This window comes from Mesocricetus auratus, unplaced genomic scaffold (genome assembly GCF_017639785.1).
Source record: "Mesocricetus auratus isolate SY011 unplaced genomic scaffold, BCM_Maur_2.0 Super-Scaffold_100019, whole genome shotgun sequence".
NCBI classification, from domain to species: Eukaryota; Metazoa; Chordata; class Mammalia; order Rodentia; family Cricetidae; genus Mesocricetus; species Mesocricetus auratus.
This window is the reverse complement of record NW_024429200.1, coordinates 18,731,337-18,748,509: the sequence shown is the minus strand read 5'-3', so window position 1 is coordinate 18,748,509 and position 17,173 is coordinate 18,731,337. Positions and strand designations below refer to the sequence as shown.

General features: G+C 41.5%; 1 protein-coding gene across 3 annotated transcripts in view; it reads right to left on the bottom strand.

The window, feature by feature from the left end:
* The window catches only part of Fam3c (FAM3 metabolism regulating signaling molecule C), a 55,814-nt gene that overhangs the window by 3,362 nt on the left and 35,279 nt on the right, over positions 1 to 17,173 (bottom strand). For all 3 annotated transcript variants that reach the window (XM_040728508.1, XM_021231813.2, XM_005078048.4), the window contains 3 exons: positions 12,774 to 12,832; positions 11,714 to 11,764; positions 9,478 to 9,562 (listed from right to left, as the gene is read on the bottom strand). In XM_040728508.1, coding sequence (XP_040584442.1) covers positions 9,478 to 9,562; positions 11,714 to 11,764; positions 12,774 to 12,832 — 195 coding nt within the window. The remainder of the gene's footprint in view (positions 1 to 9,477; positions 9,563 to 11,713; positions 11,765 to 12,773; positions 12,833 to 17,173) is intronic.

Sequence of the window (17,173 nt, the reverse complement as noted above, 5' to 3'; positions counted from 1 at the left end):
GAAAACATTTCAGGTTACATCAGAGAATATAAGAAGATGAATACTTAAAAAAATTTCTGAAACAACATTCTTACTCGAGTTCTTGAGTGATGAAAGGCAAAGTCAAGAAGCGAGCAGTTAATCAGAGAGCAGCTCGTGTATTTCCTAACGGTTTGTCTTCACCGGGTCACTTCTAAGTACGTTTATTCTCAGGGAGATGACGGCCCTGCTAACAGATGCCTACAAGGCTATCCAGGTCCTAAGCAACCCGTGCCTTCATTCACTCTCCAGGGAACCCTTGGTGAAATCCATGGGAATGGGAGACTAGTGAATGCTGATGGGCGCTGGAGGCTTCTTAGCACTGTCTTCTATTTGAAACAAATTTAGCTTTCTAATAAAAATGAATGCAGGAAGCACATGAGGGCTAAGTGGTTACCAGGAAAGCAGTGACCAAAAAAAAAAAAAAAAAAAAAAAATCAACCTCCGGACAAACTCTCAATTGACAAGATGCCACTAAAGATATCTGTGAGGATCACAGAAATGCTGAGTGCTTCCCTCTCCTGTCTCACAAAGAGCAGAAACAAAGCAGATGAGCACTAGCTACGGGGCTAGAAAAGGAAAACTAAGGAGCAGGTACACAGGCTACTTGATGTGAAGTCCAGCAATATAAACCAACACGCCACCAGCAACCAGCTTTTACACATTATTTACATAGATCTGTCCTGCTAGCTCCCGAGGCAGCATGTGCCACCTGAAAACAGCAGGACACTCAATGAGGACGGGCTGATTCATGCCGGTAGTGGCCTTCAGCTCTCTAACGCCTTAATGAACAAAATACATCCTAAGCTGACTTTAAAGGTAAGTGGGTTGCTTTGCATTTAAAAGGGAGGCTTTATACAATATGAAGCACACCGATACAACAGTTAACTCTCCACAAACCATTCGAACAGTCACATCCACAGGACACGGGAACTGTTTCAAACACAGCTTGAATGCCATTGTCACCCTGGATGAAGTTCATTGGAATCTGTGAGAAAAATAAGCAAAAGCCCCTGGGGCATGCAGCCCGTCTGACTCACTTCTGAAAAAAAAATGCAGTGTGAACAAGTAAACTGAAAAGGGAAGTGTAATGTCTAACATTCCAAAAGAAGAAATGGAAATCAAGAATAATAAATGTTTACAGGGACCGGAGAAACGGAACAGTGGCTAAGAGCTCGTGCAGCCCTTGCAAAGGACTCGAGTTCAGTTCCCAGATGGGTGGCTCACAATATATGGAACTTTTGTCCTAGGGGATCCAATGCCTCTGGCCTCTGAGGGCACCTGTGTGCATGTACACACACACACACACACACACACACACACACACACACACACACACACCATCCAAGCCTCTCGGAGACCTTTGCATGGATGGTGCTCACATGCTCCTGGCCCAGCCTCCCGGGTTCAGCTATGACTTCCCATGGTTCCCCTGTGTGGTGCACCTTCTGCACCGGAGGGCAACTCTGAAAGGACCACTGAGCCACCTGCGCAGTCTCTATTTGCTCTATGTGCTCTATTTGCTCTGTTTTCTGCTACTCTTAAAAAGAACTCTGCTTCTGTCAGCACAGCCAGGGGAGCTGCGGCACCGGAAGAAGAGTAAAACGTATTGCAATGCGGAAAGCAGGCGGCAGGCTCACTACTGTGGTAGGGCGCCAACATCACTGCCTCCTAAGAGAGCCACAGGACTCCATTCACATTTGTCCCTCAGAAAAAGTACAGTCTGTGGTCTTGGTAAACTAACAAATGCTAAATTCACAAACAAGGATAACAACTGACCCCCAAATAGTTGGGTTATCCAAATGCAGGCATGCTCTCCTATTTAAAAAAATAGAAAGTAAAATGCTTCCTGTTGAAAAGTTTATATGAACTAAACACATACATACATACATATATACATACGTGTGTGTGTGTGTGTGTGTGTGTGTATTGAAGGGGCAGCCAATCGTCCTTCTGTACTTTTGAATTTCACAAGCGAACATGAGGATCCATGTGGATAAACCATGCCAAGTTAGCCAGAGGGAGAATCAATGTGACATCATTAATTCCTGCATTTTTTCATGGGAACGTTGTGGCGTTCTTGTACAGAAAGGAAATAACATAAAAGACCTGAGTTCCCCTCAGAAAAGCCTGCCAGCGTTGCTGGCATCTAGACACTTGGATATGAGAAGAGAACCTACAACCTTTCCAGCACTGTACCTGGGCACACAGATGATGTCAGCTCAACTAGTCAGCTTTCAGCTCAGTAAGAAGCCCTGTCTCAAGGCAGTAAGTGAGAGAGCAGTAGAAGACAAGACACTTAATATCCTACTCTGACCTCCACATAGCGGCAGACTGACACGCCTGTGCATACACCACATGCAAGCACGCAGACATGCACACATGCACATGCATATACATGCAAACACATGCGCACAGAATTTAAAAGTTAAAAGTTAACAAAAGGACTGTTAGAAACCTGGCCCTGAGCCGGGCGTTGGTGGCGCACGCCTTTAATCCCAGCACTCAGGAGGCAGAGGCAGGCGGATCTCTGTGAGTTCGAGGCCAGCCTGGTCTACGAAGTGAGTTCCAGGACAGCCTCCAAAGCTACAGAGAAACCCTGTCTCGAAAAACCAAAAAAAAAAAAAAAAAAAGAAAGAAAGAAACCTGGCCCTGGTTCCCTCCAGTCTTTCCCCCTGGACTTGTGCCCTTGCTGATAACTGCTTTCTACCTTTTCCTGAAACAAATCATGGCCACACGGACCAAACCCAGACACCTCGGTCTATATCTAACTATAAAATCACTTCTTGCTTTCTGATCTTCCTATGTAGAGTTTGTGGGTTGTCCCAGTGTTCCTTTTTGTTGGATTCTATTTGCTCAGAGAGCAAGTAGAGGACACCTGATGTCCTCAAGGGCACACATACCTACACAATCTTTTCTAACACTCACACACACACACACACACACACACACACAGAGAGAGAGAGAGAGAGAGAGAGAGAGAGAGAGAGAGAGAGAGAGAGAGAGAGAGAGAGAGACTTTTTTCTTTTTAAATGTTCAAGGCCAATAAGATAGCTCAAGAAGATAAAAGCTCTTGACCCCAAGCACGAAGACCTGAGTTTGGTCCCCACAACAGACGTGGTGGAAGTAAAGAACCAACTCTGAGCTGGGCAGTGGTGGCACACACCTTTAATCCCAGCACTCAGGAGGCAGAGGCAGGTAGATCTCTGTGAGTTCGAGCCCAGCCTGGCCTACAGAGAGAGTGCCAGGACAGACTCCAAAGCTAACAAAGAGAAATCCTGTCTTGAAAAAAAAATTAGAACTAACTCTGGCAAATTGTCCTCTGGCTTCCATATGCACATCATTGCATGCGTGTGCTCATTCATACATCCACAATAAATAAAGTGTAATACATTTTTATAAGGATTATGTTGAATCAATTATTTTTGTGATAATTTGAGATAAACAACAACAACAAAAAAACTTTCCAATAACACAACAGGAGAGATATGAAGCCAGGGATCATGTTTTCATCAAACTATCCTAATGCTACATGTGGTTTACCCAGAACAGAAACAGATATAACAGGGTTCCAGATCTCTGAAGGCCCTGAAACCTTAGCACAACTGACTCCATGATGGAATTGCCATCTAGGTCATAGAACTCAGCACATAGACAGTGCTGCCGGCCAAAATGAAAACAAAGACCTAATCTGTCAAAGCCTGGGAATGTCTCTAAATGGTTTCTGTAGTTCCGCTTCCAGCTAACTGTTCATGTGAACTGAAGTATGTCAGTCCAGGACATGGTTTTTATGTTTAAATGCTCACCCTGACAAAGACTGAGATCACTGGGGTCTTGACCTCGAAGTATACTTGCTAGCTGACTAATGAAGACTTTCTATCGGCTTAAATCCATGCCCCTGCAGTCTTCTCTGGTGTATACCCAGCAGGCCTCCACCATCCATGGGAGCCGTGCCTCTTCATGGAGGTATGCCCCGCAGGTCCATACCCTACTTCTTCTCCCAAGCACAGAACAGAAAAGGGAGAACTTGTGCTCTGGGAACAACCCAGAGACATAACGCAGCTCCTCAGAAATTCCCGAGAGAATGTAATTCTTTGAAAGCAAACAAACACGGGCCGAAGAGGTGGCTCAGCAGCTCAAGACACCTGCCAAGGAGTGTGGTAGCCTAAGTTTGGTCCCTGGGGCCCACACGGCAGGAGAGAGCCAGCTTCTGAAAACTGTCCTCTGACCTTCACGTATGAGACACGTACTCCCCTACCCCACCCCCAACAAACAAATAAAATAAAGGAATGCAAAAACAAGCAAGCAAGCAAACACAACTAATAATTTTAACTATATAAAAGTCTGGCCGGGCGGTGGTGGCGCACGCCTTTAATCCCAGCACTCGGTAGGCAGAGGCAGGCGGATCTCTGTGAGTTCGAGGCCGGGCTGGACTGACAGCCTCCAAAACAATACAGAGAAACCCTGTCTCGTAAAAACCAAAAGAAAAAAAAAAAGTCTGGGGAGGGGATAATTTCTAAATCGACACTATTATTAATTAAACACAGGAAAGCTCTTAGAGTACAAGGTAAAACGCATTACTAAAGACAAAGCTTTAAGTAATACTATATGAAGACCAGTCATAGCAGAATGAAACAGGACTCAAAAATCACACCCACCCACCCACCCACCCACCCACGCACCCACGCACGCACCCACGCAAGCAGGCACGCATGCACGAATTGCTGCAAAGATAAAAAGAGTAACAAAGTGTAATGAGGGACCCTGGTGCTACAAAAACAGGACAGGGCGATGGCTGATCAAGGTGATCTGGCCAGGGAGGCAAGCATTGCGTACGTGATGGAAAAAGGGAAGCAAAACTCAAATCCGGCTATGCATTTTAAGGGCAATCTAAAAGCTTCTAGGTCTACAGACATCACACATACAATCTCTAAAGAAAATCACTGATACATTGTTTTAGAAATGAAAAAAGTAGAGATGTTAAGACATTAAAAGTTTAACACTCAAGGTTTTCTTTATGTAAATCTTGTATTTTATTTTAAAAATACTTTGCTTATTTATTTTTGGGATGACATCATTTTCCCTTTCCCTTTCCTTCCTCCTAATCCTCCCACATATCCCTTCCATTGCTCTTTTCAATCCCCCCCCCTGCTCTGAAATAAGGTTTCACTATTGTAGCCTTGGCTGTCCTGAAACTCACTATGTAGACCAGGCTGGCCTTCCTCTGCTTCCCCAGTGCTGTGATTAAAGACATGAGTCACATCACATGTCCAGACTTTAATTGGTGGTAGTGGCATTGGTGGTGTATTTGTTCCTAAGTAAATAAATACAATTTGCTCTGCCAATATGCTGGTGTTTCCATGGCTTAGGGATCATTTCAGAAGAGAAGGCAGAAAGATTATGAAAGCCAGAGGAACAGGAGGTCTGCTGTGAGACGTTTTTATCTCCTAGAAATGTGAGTAGCTACAGGCATGAAGTCTTACCAAACATTCCTAAACATGACCTGAACAAGGAGAATACCAACAGACATGCTAACATGGCAGAGAGAGGGCGCTCAGGAGGCCTCAACCCTAGACAAACAACTACAGGCAACTGACGAGTGCCAAGAAACAGCCTTCCCAGGCAAGGCACAGCGAGTGATTACCTAGTTCTTGTTTTGTTTTTAAGGCAAACAGGGCCGAGGAAATGACAGCTTAGTGGTAAAAGGCTTGCTAGGCAAACATGAGGACATGAGTTTGATTCTAGAATGCACTTAAAAGCCAGAAGGGACAGTGTACACCTATAGCCCTGACTCCAATAAAACAAATACCATTCCTATAAAAAAATGTAGATTGGGAGGCAACGAACAGCCCTTGAAGTATGACAAGGAAGGGAGACATCAAGGCGGTGTAGCAGCAGGGGCACAGGAGTGAATCAAGCCAAGCTGAATGACATCTCAGACACTTAAGCTTCATGGCAGCAGATCAGGGTACTGTAATCAGTTTCCTCTATGAATTTCAAGTTAGCAACTGATAGCCTCAGAAAATAGCTGCTGTGAGTAAAACATCTAAGCTGCAGCTGGACAGCACGCCTACTGGGGGGACACTGGCAGCTGTCTGCAAAGCCATCCCTGCGATGGATTAACAGAAGAATCCCGTGAGGAACCAGGTCTCTAGTTTGGTGGCATGCTGCCCTTGGAAAACATTTTTATCAAGGCTTAAATTTAGACACATGAGTGACTTTGGAGTGAGTACAAAGCCCGGATCACAGAACACTCCTAGGACACACGTCAGACTCAAGACCAAGCTGGCCCAATCAGTACAATCAAATCTAATAGGAATAAATGAATATAAAGCTCTTCATTTACATTAAACAAAATCAAGTTCTGAATGGAGAAAAACCTGACTTGGTAGTGGTTTAAAAAAAAAAGTCTGAGATCAAAGGAAAAGATCTGACAATAATGACAATTTAACAATCTAACTTGACCAAACATTTATGAGCCAAAAATGTGACTTGATTGCTTAGAGAAAACTATAATTCCAGCCTACATGAATATTCAAAGAAATGTAATCTCTGAATCATGGCAGGTTAGCGTCTCCACTGTAGGCAGCTCTGGCCAGACCACATCTGGAACACTGGGTTTAATTTGAGACACTCATTTTAAGAGACAATAATGAACTAAAGAATGCCCAAGACACCAGCCAGGACGGGAAACGAATGAGAACTTAATATGATAAAAGGCTTGAAAAGCTATGCATATTGAGTCTGGAAGACTAAAGGAAAAAAATCTCAATTAGCTTCAAATATTTTGGTATCAGATGACGATACCAAACACTTTCATTGTTTTGCTGTTCCATTTACCCAAACTCGGGGCTGTGGAGCAGAATTTAGAGCCCACCCTGAGGAGACTGCAGGTCTTCACTATGCCCTCGGCTCCTTTTTTTCCGAATGGGGAAACAGCAGTGAGGGTGCTGGCTTCCAGCAAGTGGGGAGTTCAAGGACACAGCTGAGATTCAAGGAACTTGCCCAGACTTTCTGGCTGCTGCTTCAGGTGGCCTTCAGGGAACCCACGGGGCAACCTTCGGTATCGACAACTCATCAGAGTTCTGATTCCATAAGGGTCAGTAATAAAAGCACAGGGTGAAAAAGAAAGGTCACGTGTGTCTAGACTGAAAGCGAGTTTTTACGTTAAAAGCTGACGTTATACATATACTATACCCCATAATCTAGCCAAACCAATGTACAAGTCACTTTTTTTATGAATAAAGTTTAAATTAGACTCTGAACAATTTAGCTATGTAAAACCAGCTGAACTCGTCAGCCACATTAAACTTTGAGTTTATAGATTTAACATTCTCATTAGCTGAATTCGTAGAAAGTGCACAATGTCAGGGTCATTCATAAAACGCTCCAAAAAATAATACCAGAGAGGATTAAAGCACACTTATTTTTACAAGCCAGTCATAAAGCAACTGAAACAGGGTCTTTAGGAACAGAGAGAGGTTAACAAGAGAGAACTAGAGAAAATTCAAGCTATCGTAGAACCTGACACAACACAGACATTGGAAATTACAAATGGGTTTTTAAAATACAGGAAAAGAGTAAAGTCACTGCAAGAGAAAATCTACTTTGGAGATGGAAAAATACTCCTCAGGTTTAAGAGTCAGAGAAACTAAAAGGAAAAACCTACAGGCTCAGCTATGCAAATGCTACCCCACTCTGCTAGAAGTCAAAGACACCGTAAGTTGACAAAAATAAAAGCAAAGTGTCTACAAAAACAGTATTTTCAGTAAGAGAACTTGTGAATATCTTAACACATAAAGGGCTCTTAGCAATCAGTATGTTTCAACTTGAATGGTCAAAGGAGGATTCGTCAAAGAAAATACAAAAAAGAAAAAAAAGGAAAAAAGAAAAATTCCATCTAGCACACACACACACACAACACACACACAAGTCTAATCTCATAAGTAATGAAGTAACCCATTAAAAACACTCTACAACTGGAAACTCTAAAAAAAAAAAAAACATGTACACATATCTTAACTCAATAATCTCACTCAAAAATTTTATCTTAAGAAAATAGATAATTTTTTTCTTTTTTTTTATTATTTTTACGTTCCAACCCCAGTTTACCCTCCTCCTCTTTTCCCACCTCCCTGCATCCCACCCCCCATCTACTCTTCAGGGTGGGTTAAAGCCCTCCTTGGAGTCACCAAAGTCGGGATACCCAGTTGAGTCAGGACCAATGCCCCCTCCCCCAAATCAGGCTGGGCAAGGTACCCATCATAAGTAATGGACTCCAAAAAGTCAGTTCATATACCTTCGATAAGTCCCGGTCCTTGATTTTGTTTTGATTTTTATTTTGTTTTGTTTTTTTGTTGTTGGTTTTTGGTTTTTCGAGACAGGGTTTCTCTGTGTAGCTTTGGAGCCTATCCTGGAACTCGCTCTTAGACCAGGCTGACCTGGAACTCACAGAGATCCTCCTGTCTCTGCCTCCTGAGTGCTGAGATTAAAGGCATGCGCCACCAATGCCTGACTCCTTGATTTTTTTTTAAGATTATAAAATCATAACATATATTTTAGAACAAAGAGACATGACCAACTATATTGTAATGAATATTTAATATGGGGAAACACACACCACGTAATTGGAAAGATATGTTTTAAGTGCTGCCATCTATTAATACTTGAAGTGAAGAAAATATTTGCATTAAGTAATCTGAAATGCAAAGAAACTATAACATTTTCAAACTGTTATTCCTTTTCCTCTTTGTGCTTTTCTACACTTTGCAAATTTCACAGTGTAATCCTTGGCTTGAAGAGATGGCTCAGCAGATATGAGTGCTACTGTTCTTGCAAAGGACCCAAATTAAGATTCCCAGAACCCATGCCAAATGGCTCCAGAGGACATAACCTAACACTTCTGGCCTTCTCAGACAAAAGCACTCACATGTACACGTGTAAATACACACACACACACACACACACACACACACACACACACACACACACACCCCCCTCTCATCTATGTCCTTGACTATTAATTTCACTTTTAGAAATTTACCCTAATGCTATAATCAAAAAATTATGTAAAAGAGTTAACATGTTATTCGTTAAATGAAAAACTTTGCAGTTACAGAGAATCTTTTCACAAATATGAGCCCATAGGTCAAACTGCTATGAGCCATATGCTACTAAAGAATGTTAATCCAAAATACAAAAAAAAAGGATGTTAGAGAAAACAGTTTAATACTGTTACAACATAAAAAAGTAAAACGTTATGTACGATGTGATTCAAATTTCATTCTAGCATAAGAATGAAGAATCTTTACAGGAAGGAAACAGACCTTTTAAAAGCCAATATTACTTATGTCCAGTTACCCTATCAACTTAATAGACACTGTTTTTCAATGAAAATCTATTGCTTTTAAAGAGTAAACTATAGCTACAAAAGTTGTGTTAGGCTTTAAGTTTACATACTTGGTTGCTCCGTCATCGTACGTTGCCATCAACACCACCGTTCCATCCTGTATATTCTTCAGAAACTCAATGAATGGTGCCACGTCTGAAGAAAAGGAAGGGTTTCTCTGTAAATAATGGGATTACTATCATGATAATCTCTAAAACTGAGGTCATGTGCAGTTTCCACAAAGCAATTGTTTCTAACAGACAAATCTTAGGGAAAGCTTAAAAACTCAAGGTTTTTGAGTACACTCAGGGAAGAAAAAAACCCCACTAAACAAAAATTACCACATTTATTCTTTAATATGGTCCCTCCAGCTCCTGATTTATTTCCCAGTTCTGAATCATCTTGTGTCTTTCATACTCTTATCATCAGGGCCAATAAAAATCCAGAGTAAAGTCATGCAAGCTCATCACTTGTAAGTGAGGACGTCCGGGATCTCTCAGAAACACATAACTGGGCTCACGGTCTACAGGGAGCCTGAGGTTCAGGTGAAGCTTTGGGGACCAGAAGGGGCTTGGCCTTGAATGTTAATATGAGTGCTTTTCTGGGAAAAGGAAGTCCTGCTTTATCCCATCCTCAGAGACCTCTGTAAAAACTGTTTTTGATCTGTAAGAAGGCAGATTTATAGAGTTTTCTAGGTGTATCATTTTATAAGGAACTGCGGGAAGGAAGGAATGCAGACGACTAAAAGCCAAGCACATTATGGCGAGCACTGGTCCTCTTGGGTATCAAGTCCACAGTACTCCAGCAACGTGAGCGCAACTGGTGCTGCCAGACAGACTGGTCATGGTAAAGCATTTTCCATCATAAGCTCTTTGCAATGTTAGTTTTCCTTATAGACCACAAGTCTACATCTACTCCAAAACTATATTACTTCAAGTCTTTCCAATTTTTTTTCAACACCAAAGATTCCAGGGGTTTCTCTCTAACTGATTATATTTTACAATAAGCGCATTTCAGAGCAGAAACATAAATGCCAGCAAATCATTCCCATTGAAACGAAAAGATGGCACTAAAGTGCTATTATTTCTGAACCAGGAAGAGTCGTTAGCAGCAGTTTGGCTCCTGTGATGGGCAGGGAGAGCAGTACCAGAGCTCTGTTTACATGCCCAATTTCAACAGCTTCATGGAAGAGTTTCTATGTTATAAATTATACTAAGAGCAATTATGTTCTCAAAATCTAAAATTGATGGGCACAGTGTAATTTAATATACCTCTGACAGCTATGAAACCTTCTCTAAGGCTTAAATAAATAATACATAGCATTTATTAAAAGCTGAAGAAATATTAGACACGCTAGCTTGTCTGAAAACTGAACATAAATGTCTGGAAGCTTGAGAGCTGCTGGCTTGTAGGGAATATGTAAAGAAGCCTGGGAACCAAGAGATAAGCCGGGGTCGGCATGCCTTCCTTACAGATGAAGAAATCCTGGGGACTGGAAAGGTGGCTCAGAGGTTAGGCTACTGAAAGGTTAGTAGCCCACTTGTTACTCTTCCAGAGGACTTGAAGCTGGCTCCCAGCAGTCACATCAGGGAGCTCACAATGCCTGGAAGTCCAGCTCCAGGGGTCTAGTGCCTCTTGGCTCCTTAGCGCCTGCACCCATGTGTACATAACTACATGCAGACGCACGTCTACACCCAATTAAGATAACGAAAATACATATTCTTTCTTTCTTTCTTTTTAAAGAAACCTTTCTCTTTGGAGTAACATTCTTTGGGGGAGCCAGTATTTGCTTCAAATTCGCCAGTATTTGACGGTAACCTCTTCCTATCCCTAGAACCTCCAAATATGGATGGGAAAAATATCTGTGGCTTGCTCTGAGTCCAGAAAATTACAAAGAAAAGTCTATGCCTTTTCCCAAACGTTTGCTACTATAATAGCAGAGTCCAAAGGTAGAAATAGGATGGATTCACGGGATTATTACTTTTCGAGAACATGAGGCGCTTCATGTGTGTGAACTGGTTATATTGGTCTTCAGATGATTCTGACTTTTAGGCAGAAATCGAAACCAACTCAGGACTTTGAGATAGTTGTCCTGTCAAAACACTGGATGCTAACGTCCTTCAGATCTCATTGGAATCTCCATCACAAATAATGAAACCTCATGCAAACACAACAGCCCACTTAAATATGGCCGGACGTGTAGTGAGAAGGAGCCAAACAAAATGGAAATGCAAACGGTGGCATAGTTAGTTCTCTCTGCAATGGGTTCAGCATCAGCAGCAGGAACAAAGGGTAAGTCACACGTACCTCCTCCCCACATGTCAAAATATTTGGTGTCTAGTACCTCCCCTGTTTTCCCTAAAAGAGACAGAATGACACATATTAAATCACGCAACTGAAATATCAGCAGAGCAATGAGTGACATGAAATCATCAACGGAAGGAACTGCTTCTAGGACTTATGCTGAATCGAACACATAGCTGTGCGTCACTGACTTCAGATCAGTTCTGGCTACACTTAACTTTCATGTGTGATCATCAACCCGTGAGGATTACCACCAATGCATAACCTCTATAGCAAAGAAATTACCTACTTAAATCAGAACAGCAATCTAATAAAGCTGCCCCCTGCAGAAAATAATTGACACTTATTTTATCTTGAAGATCAATTAAATAAAAGAAGAAACATTATCATTTTTACTTGGGAAAAAGAAGTACGAAGTCATATAATTACCACTTGTGAACAGAGCAAAGAGAGCTTCTCTCTGCTGGGGGTTGGCTGAGCTTCTGGCAGATTCAACTGACCCAGGGCAGTTACAGGAATCATGTGCCTGGACAGGTAAGCAGTGCACAGGCAGCCTGCACTTTGTGGTCTGGATGCTTAAGATTTACTTTTGTAACACTCACTATGTCCAGGACTCAGTGAACTTCTTTGCACAAACAAAGCCCTGAGTACAATGTGGACAGTACTGAAAATGCACAACAAAGTATGACTTTATTCTCCCCTCAGACGACAGTCACCATCCTTTGTCATTTCACATTCCCATAATCATGTCTACTTGTCTTCATAGTAGGTAAGAAATCTGAAAGGTGCAGCGAGACTGCATCCATTTAGTATCAGATTGGTAGCTTGAAATTTCACAAGAAGCTTGCCACACAATGCACATGCTACAGTATGCCCAAGAAAACATGCTACCCATAAGTAGATTCCAAGTGTCTATCTGCAGTGGTTTGGACAAGAGGGTACCCTTGTTAGGACAACTTCAGTATTGAGTGATGCCTTCTACTTAGACGCCAAGGACAAATTTTAGTGTGCAGCGTAAATATACCCATTGATTACATTGATAAAGTACAATAATTATTCTTACCATTTACCAAGGCAACATTTATTCCTCTTCCAACATTGTTCTTAACACCACTCATCAAACTAAAGGGAAAGAAGTCAAGACAAACTCATTAGAACTAGATAGTATATGGACACATGCCACAGAAATACAATATAGAAAAAGGTATTATACACATATCAAACAATCAACTTAGACAATTAAAAACGTACTACATCCAAGACAGGCTTATGTTGAGTCCACTGTAATGTCAACTCAAATATTTCATGCTATTAAAAAAATACAAAAAGGTACAAACAATGGTGCTATAGAGATCGTTCAGTGGTTAAACACTTGTACTACTTATCCAGAGGACCAACACTCATGTCAGGAGACTCACAACCTCCTCTAACTCCAACTCCAGGGGATCTGACGCCTCTGGCCATCATCAACACCTGCACTCATGTGCACATACCCAGACACACACAAATGAATGTAAACCCGTTAAAATTAAAACATTACGGCTCAAAGGTCACTGTGTTACTGCTGTCTCATACTGTGCAGTGCCACCTCAGGCAATTCTTTAGGATGTAGGCACCACAGGACTCAATCTCCACCATCCTCAAGAAGCCAAAGAAAAGAGCACACCCTCTCTTCTCCATCTTCCGCAGGGTCGCTGTGATACTGTGACATGAAATGGAGTCATAGTCTATATAACAGACGCTTTAAAATCTGAAGCTAGAGGAGTAGCAGAGCATTGTCATGCCCATGTCGCCTCACTGGGAACATTTTCCTGGTTTTTTGTTTTTTGTTTTTTTGTTTTTTTTTTTTTTTTTTTGGTTTTTCGATTCAAGGTTTCTCTGTGGCTTTGGAGGCTGTCCTGGAACTCACTCTGTAGACCAGGCTGGCCTTGAACTCAGAGAGATCCGCCTGCCTCTGCCTCCCAAGTGCTGGGATTAAAGGCGTGCACCACCAACGCCCGGCTCATTTTCCTGTTTTGCTTGTGGTTATTAACATAAGCTTTCTCTGCACTCAAAAGGAACGATGTACTTGCTGATTATCTCACCACAGCCACGGATGTGGTGATAACCAAAATGGCTGCAGCTTACAGACGACCATGCCAGATGACACCTTGGCTTGCTATCGGTTTATTTCATTAAATATTAACATAAAGTTCATAGAAAATGTGAAATTAACAGAATTCAAGGTATTAGCAATTTCCCCAGGAGTGTGTTCTCACATTAGCATACTGCAAATTTTCCTGATAGGATGTGTAGCACACAATTCTGCAAATAAAATATACGCTACTTTATCATGCATTCCTCAAGTCAGCTGATTCTCACAGAAGGTGTCAACTGCTTTCTGCCCAACTCGTATCTGTAACTGAGCTATGGTTGCAGGGAATGTAATTCTAACAATTACTGAGTGACATACTCATTTATGTAAATGGTAAGACAAAGGAAAAACTAAAATAATGCTGAAGCTTCATTTATGTGGTGATGAGAATGTCTTTACTAAGTCAAATAAATTTTCAGTGCTGGCCAGTTACTTCCTCATTCTGTTGCTTACAGAATAATAACTACAAGTCAAACCATGTCATGGCATGGAGCCTAGTCTCATCTACATAAATAACACTTTCCCCTCTTTTCCTTGAGTGTAGATCTTAGTTTCAAACCTTCCTATTAAGAAACAGACAGTAATCACTAAAAAGTCTCTACAAAGGGATGCACTCAAAAACAGTAAATCAAAAGAAACTTCTTAAAGTGTTTTTATTACCGTAAGTACTAGTGAATTTTGTTATTACATTTTTGCATGTGTTTAGAATGTATTTTGATCATATATCTCATTGCCCTACAGAGCTAATTCTAGGAAAGCCAAGACAACACAAAGAAACATTGTCTCAAAAAACATAAAAAAGCAAACAAACATATAAACAAAAAAACTAAAAGTAAAGCAATCCAAAAACAGAATAAAATGCTAAAATGATAGACTTAATGCCTCACCTATAAACATGTATATTGAATATAAGTAGCTCAAACGCACAGCATAAAGACAGAGTGGGAACCATGGGACAATAAATTCATCTGAAACATAAGGACATAGGTAATAGAAAGGAAAGGGATAAGAAAGCCTTTATGCAAACAACCCAAAGAGGAAATAGCAATAATCATCAATCAATTTTAAAAACAAAGGGAGGCTGGGGTGGATATTTCTCTATGGTTAATTTTTAAAATGCAAGACATTATTAACAATTAAAGAGGCACAAATCATGAACTTAATGAGCTACAACTTTACTCCTACTAGACGCACAGGAATACGGAGGACACGGACTTCACACCATTGGTATGAGGGTCAACCAATGATCTCCCGTTGGAAAACAAGTGGGCAGTTCCTCCAAAAGCCACACAGCTATCTGAAAGAAAAGTCCACTATAGTACAAGCACGGAGAGTGGAAACACATCCACATGAAACCTGTGTAGTAATGTTTCAGAAACACTGTTCTTGATAGTCAGAGAATGGAAATGATTCATACATCTGGGAACTGATAAAGGGCAAGGCAAATGAGGCATTATCTATAATGGAAAAATCATTCAGCCGTGAAAGGAATTAACTAACACGAGCTACAAGGTAGATGAAGCTTGAAAACATTATACCGAGTGAAGCAGTCGGTTACTAAAGACCACAGATAATACATCTATATGGAACATCACAAGCCAATCTACAGGGACAGAAGCAAACAAGGTTATTCCGGACTTGGGTGTGGAGTAGAATGAGAATGAACAAGGGCCAGAGTTAAAGAACATGGCTTCTTCTGGCTGGTAGTGTGACAATGTTCTATGCTGGGACTGGGATCCCAGGATTCTAGAGAAAGGCTAAGGACAGTCAAAAAAGGATGAAAGAGAAAGAAGGCAAGAAAAGGCCTAAATTAACTATGAGAGTTTGTACACAACCATGAATCGTATTACAAACCAGTGACTGCACTCTGCAAACGTGGGAAGTGTGGGTGTATAAACCACACTTCCAAGCTGTCTAAACAAAAGAATTTGTCTTGAGCATACACATAAGACAGACATAAGCATCACCACAGGACAATTGGCTGGACTGCACCAGAGGAGGACTCTCCAGACCCTCGGGAAGCACATTAGACATGTAAATTCCATCACTGGTTCCCAAAAGGGATGGTTACAACTAATGTGTTGGTGAATAATCCAACTCCGGTGATTTTCCAAGTAGAGACCATCATGGAACATGCTAATCTAGTCCAGTAAACTTAAGTCCATCACATAACAAACAAGGCAGCAAAAAGCACAGTGCCACAGGCTTCCCACCAGAGGGCAGCAACCTATCAAGTTTTAAATGGATTAAACCAGGGAAACTTGCCGTCAATGAAAAACCACCAAAGACACCAAACACATTAAGAGTAGTCACAGCAATTAAAATATTTACTTCATGTTTATGACTGTGAAAGCCCCTGGCTAACCACACACCTTCAGGAAAAAACAAAACAAAACCCTAAAGGAAATGGCATAAACACTATACATCTTCAAATACAGCTTTTGCTCCACACACATGCCACTAGCTCTGGCTACATTAAACACAGTGGAGGGAGCTTGCCTGGGCACTGAAGATGTCCAGCAGCTCTGGCTCTCCACAGCTATGACAAATAACAAATATACCCATAGGGAGCAAAATTAGCCCTGCCCAGACATAGCAATCTAGAGTAGCCGTTTATCTCCACAATGAGTTCCTGTACTCAGATCAGGTGCACATATTTTATTTTGTGCTTACTCATTTTGTAGAGTAGACAGAACAAAAAAATTGTCATGAGTAGAGACACCATGTCAAGCAGCTGGAATAACTAACCATGGCTTTCCCACTACTCGAGTCATTTTATATAGCTGTGAAATTAATTTTTAAATAAAACAAGATCATAACACAGTAGGTCTGAAAACCATCTCAGCACACTTAGAAAATGACCTCAATCCTTTATCTGCATTGCTCAGAAGTTCTTGTATGGTCTGGTCCACTCACTTCTAGAACTTCCCTCCCATACAGCCTGAGCATGTACTTTCTACCTGGGCTGTTCAGACATTTCTGTTCTGACTCTGGTTGTCTCCTGGTCCCCAGATTCTCAGACAGACACACTCGGTGTCTTAGAATCAATCCTCAACACTCAATCTAAAGTTGGACTCTTTCCCCTTACAATCAAGTTGGACTCTACCTCACTCGCTCCCACTAGTAAGCATCATTCATGCCCAGGGTCTGCACAGATGGTGTCCGGATTGACAGTCACTAGCTTGCATTTACTTCTTAGGTATCTGCCAGCCCTGCTAGACTGCACACTCCATAATAGGGAAACCAGATCCAATAAACGCTTGAACAGATGAATGAGTGATGCCTATGCAAGCAGACTCTTTATGCTTTATGTTAGCACTGTTTTAAAA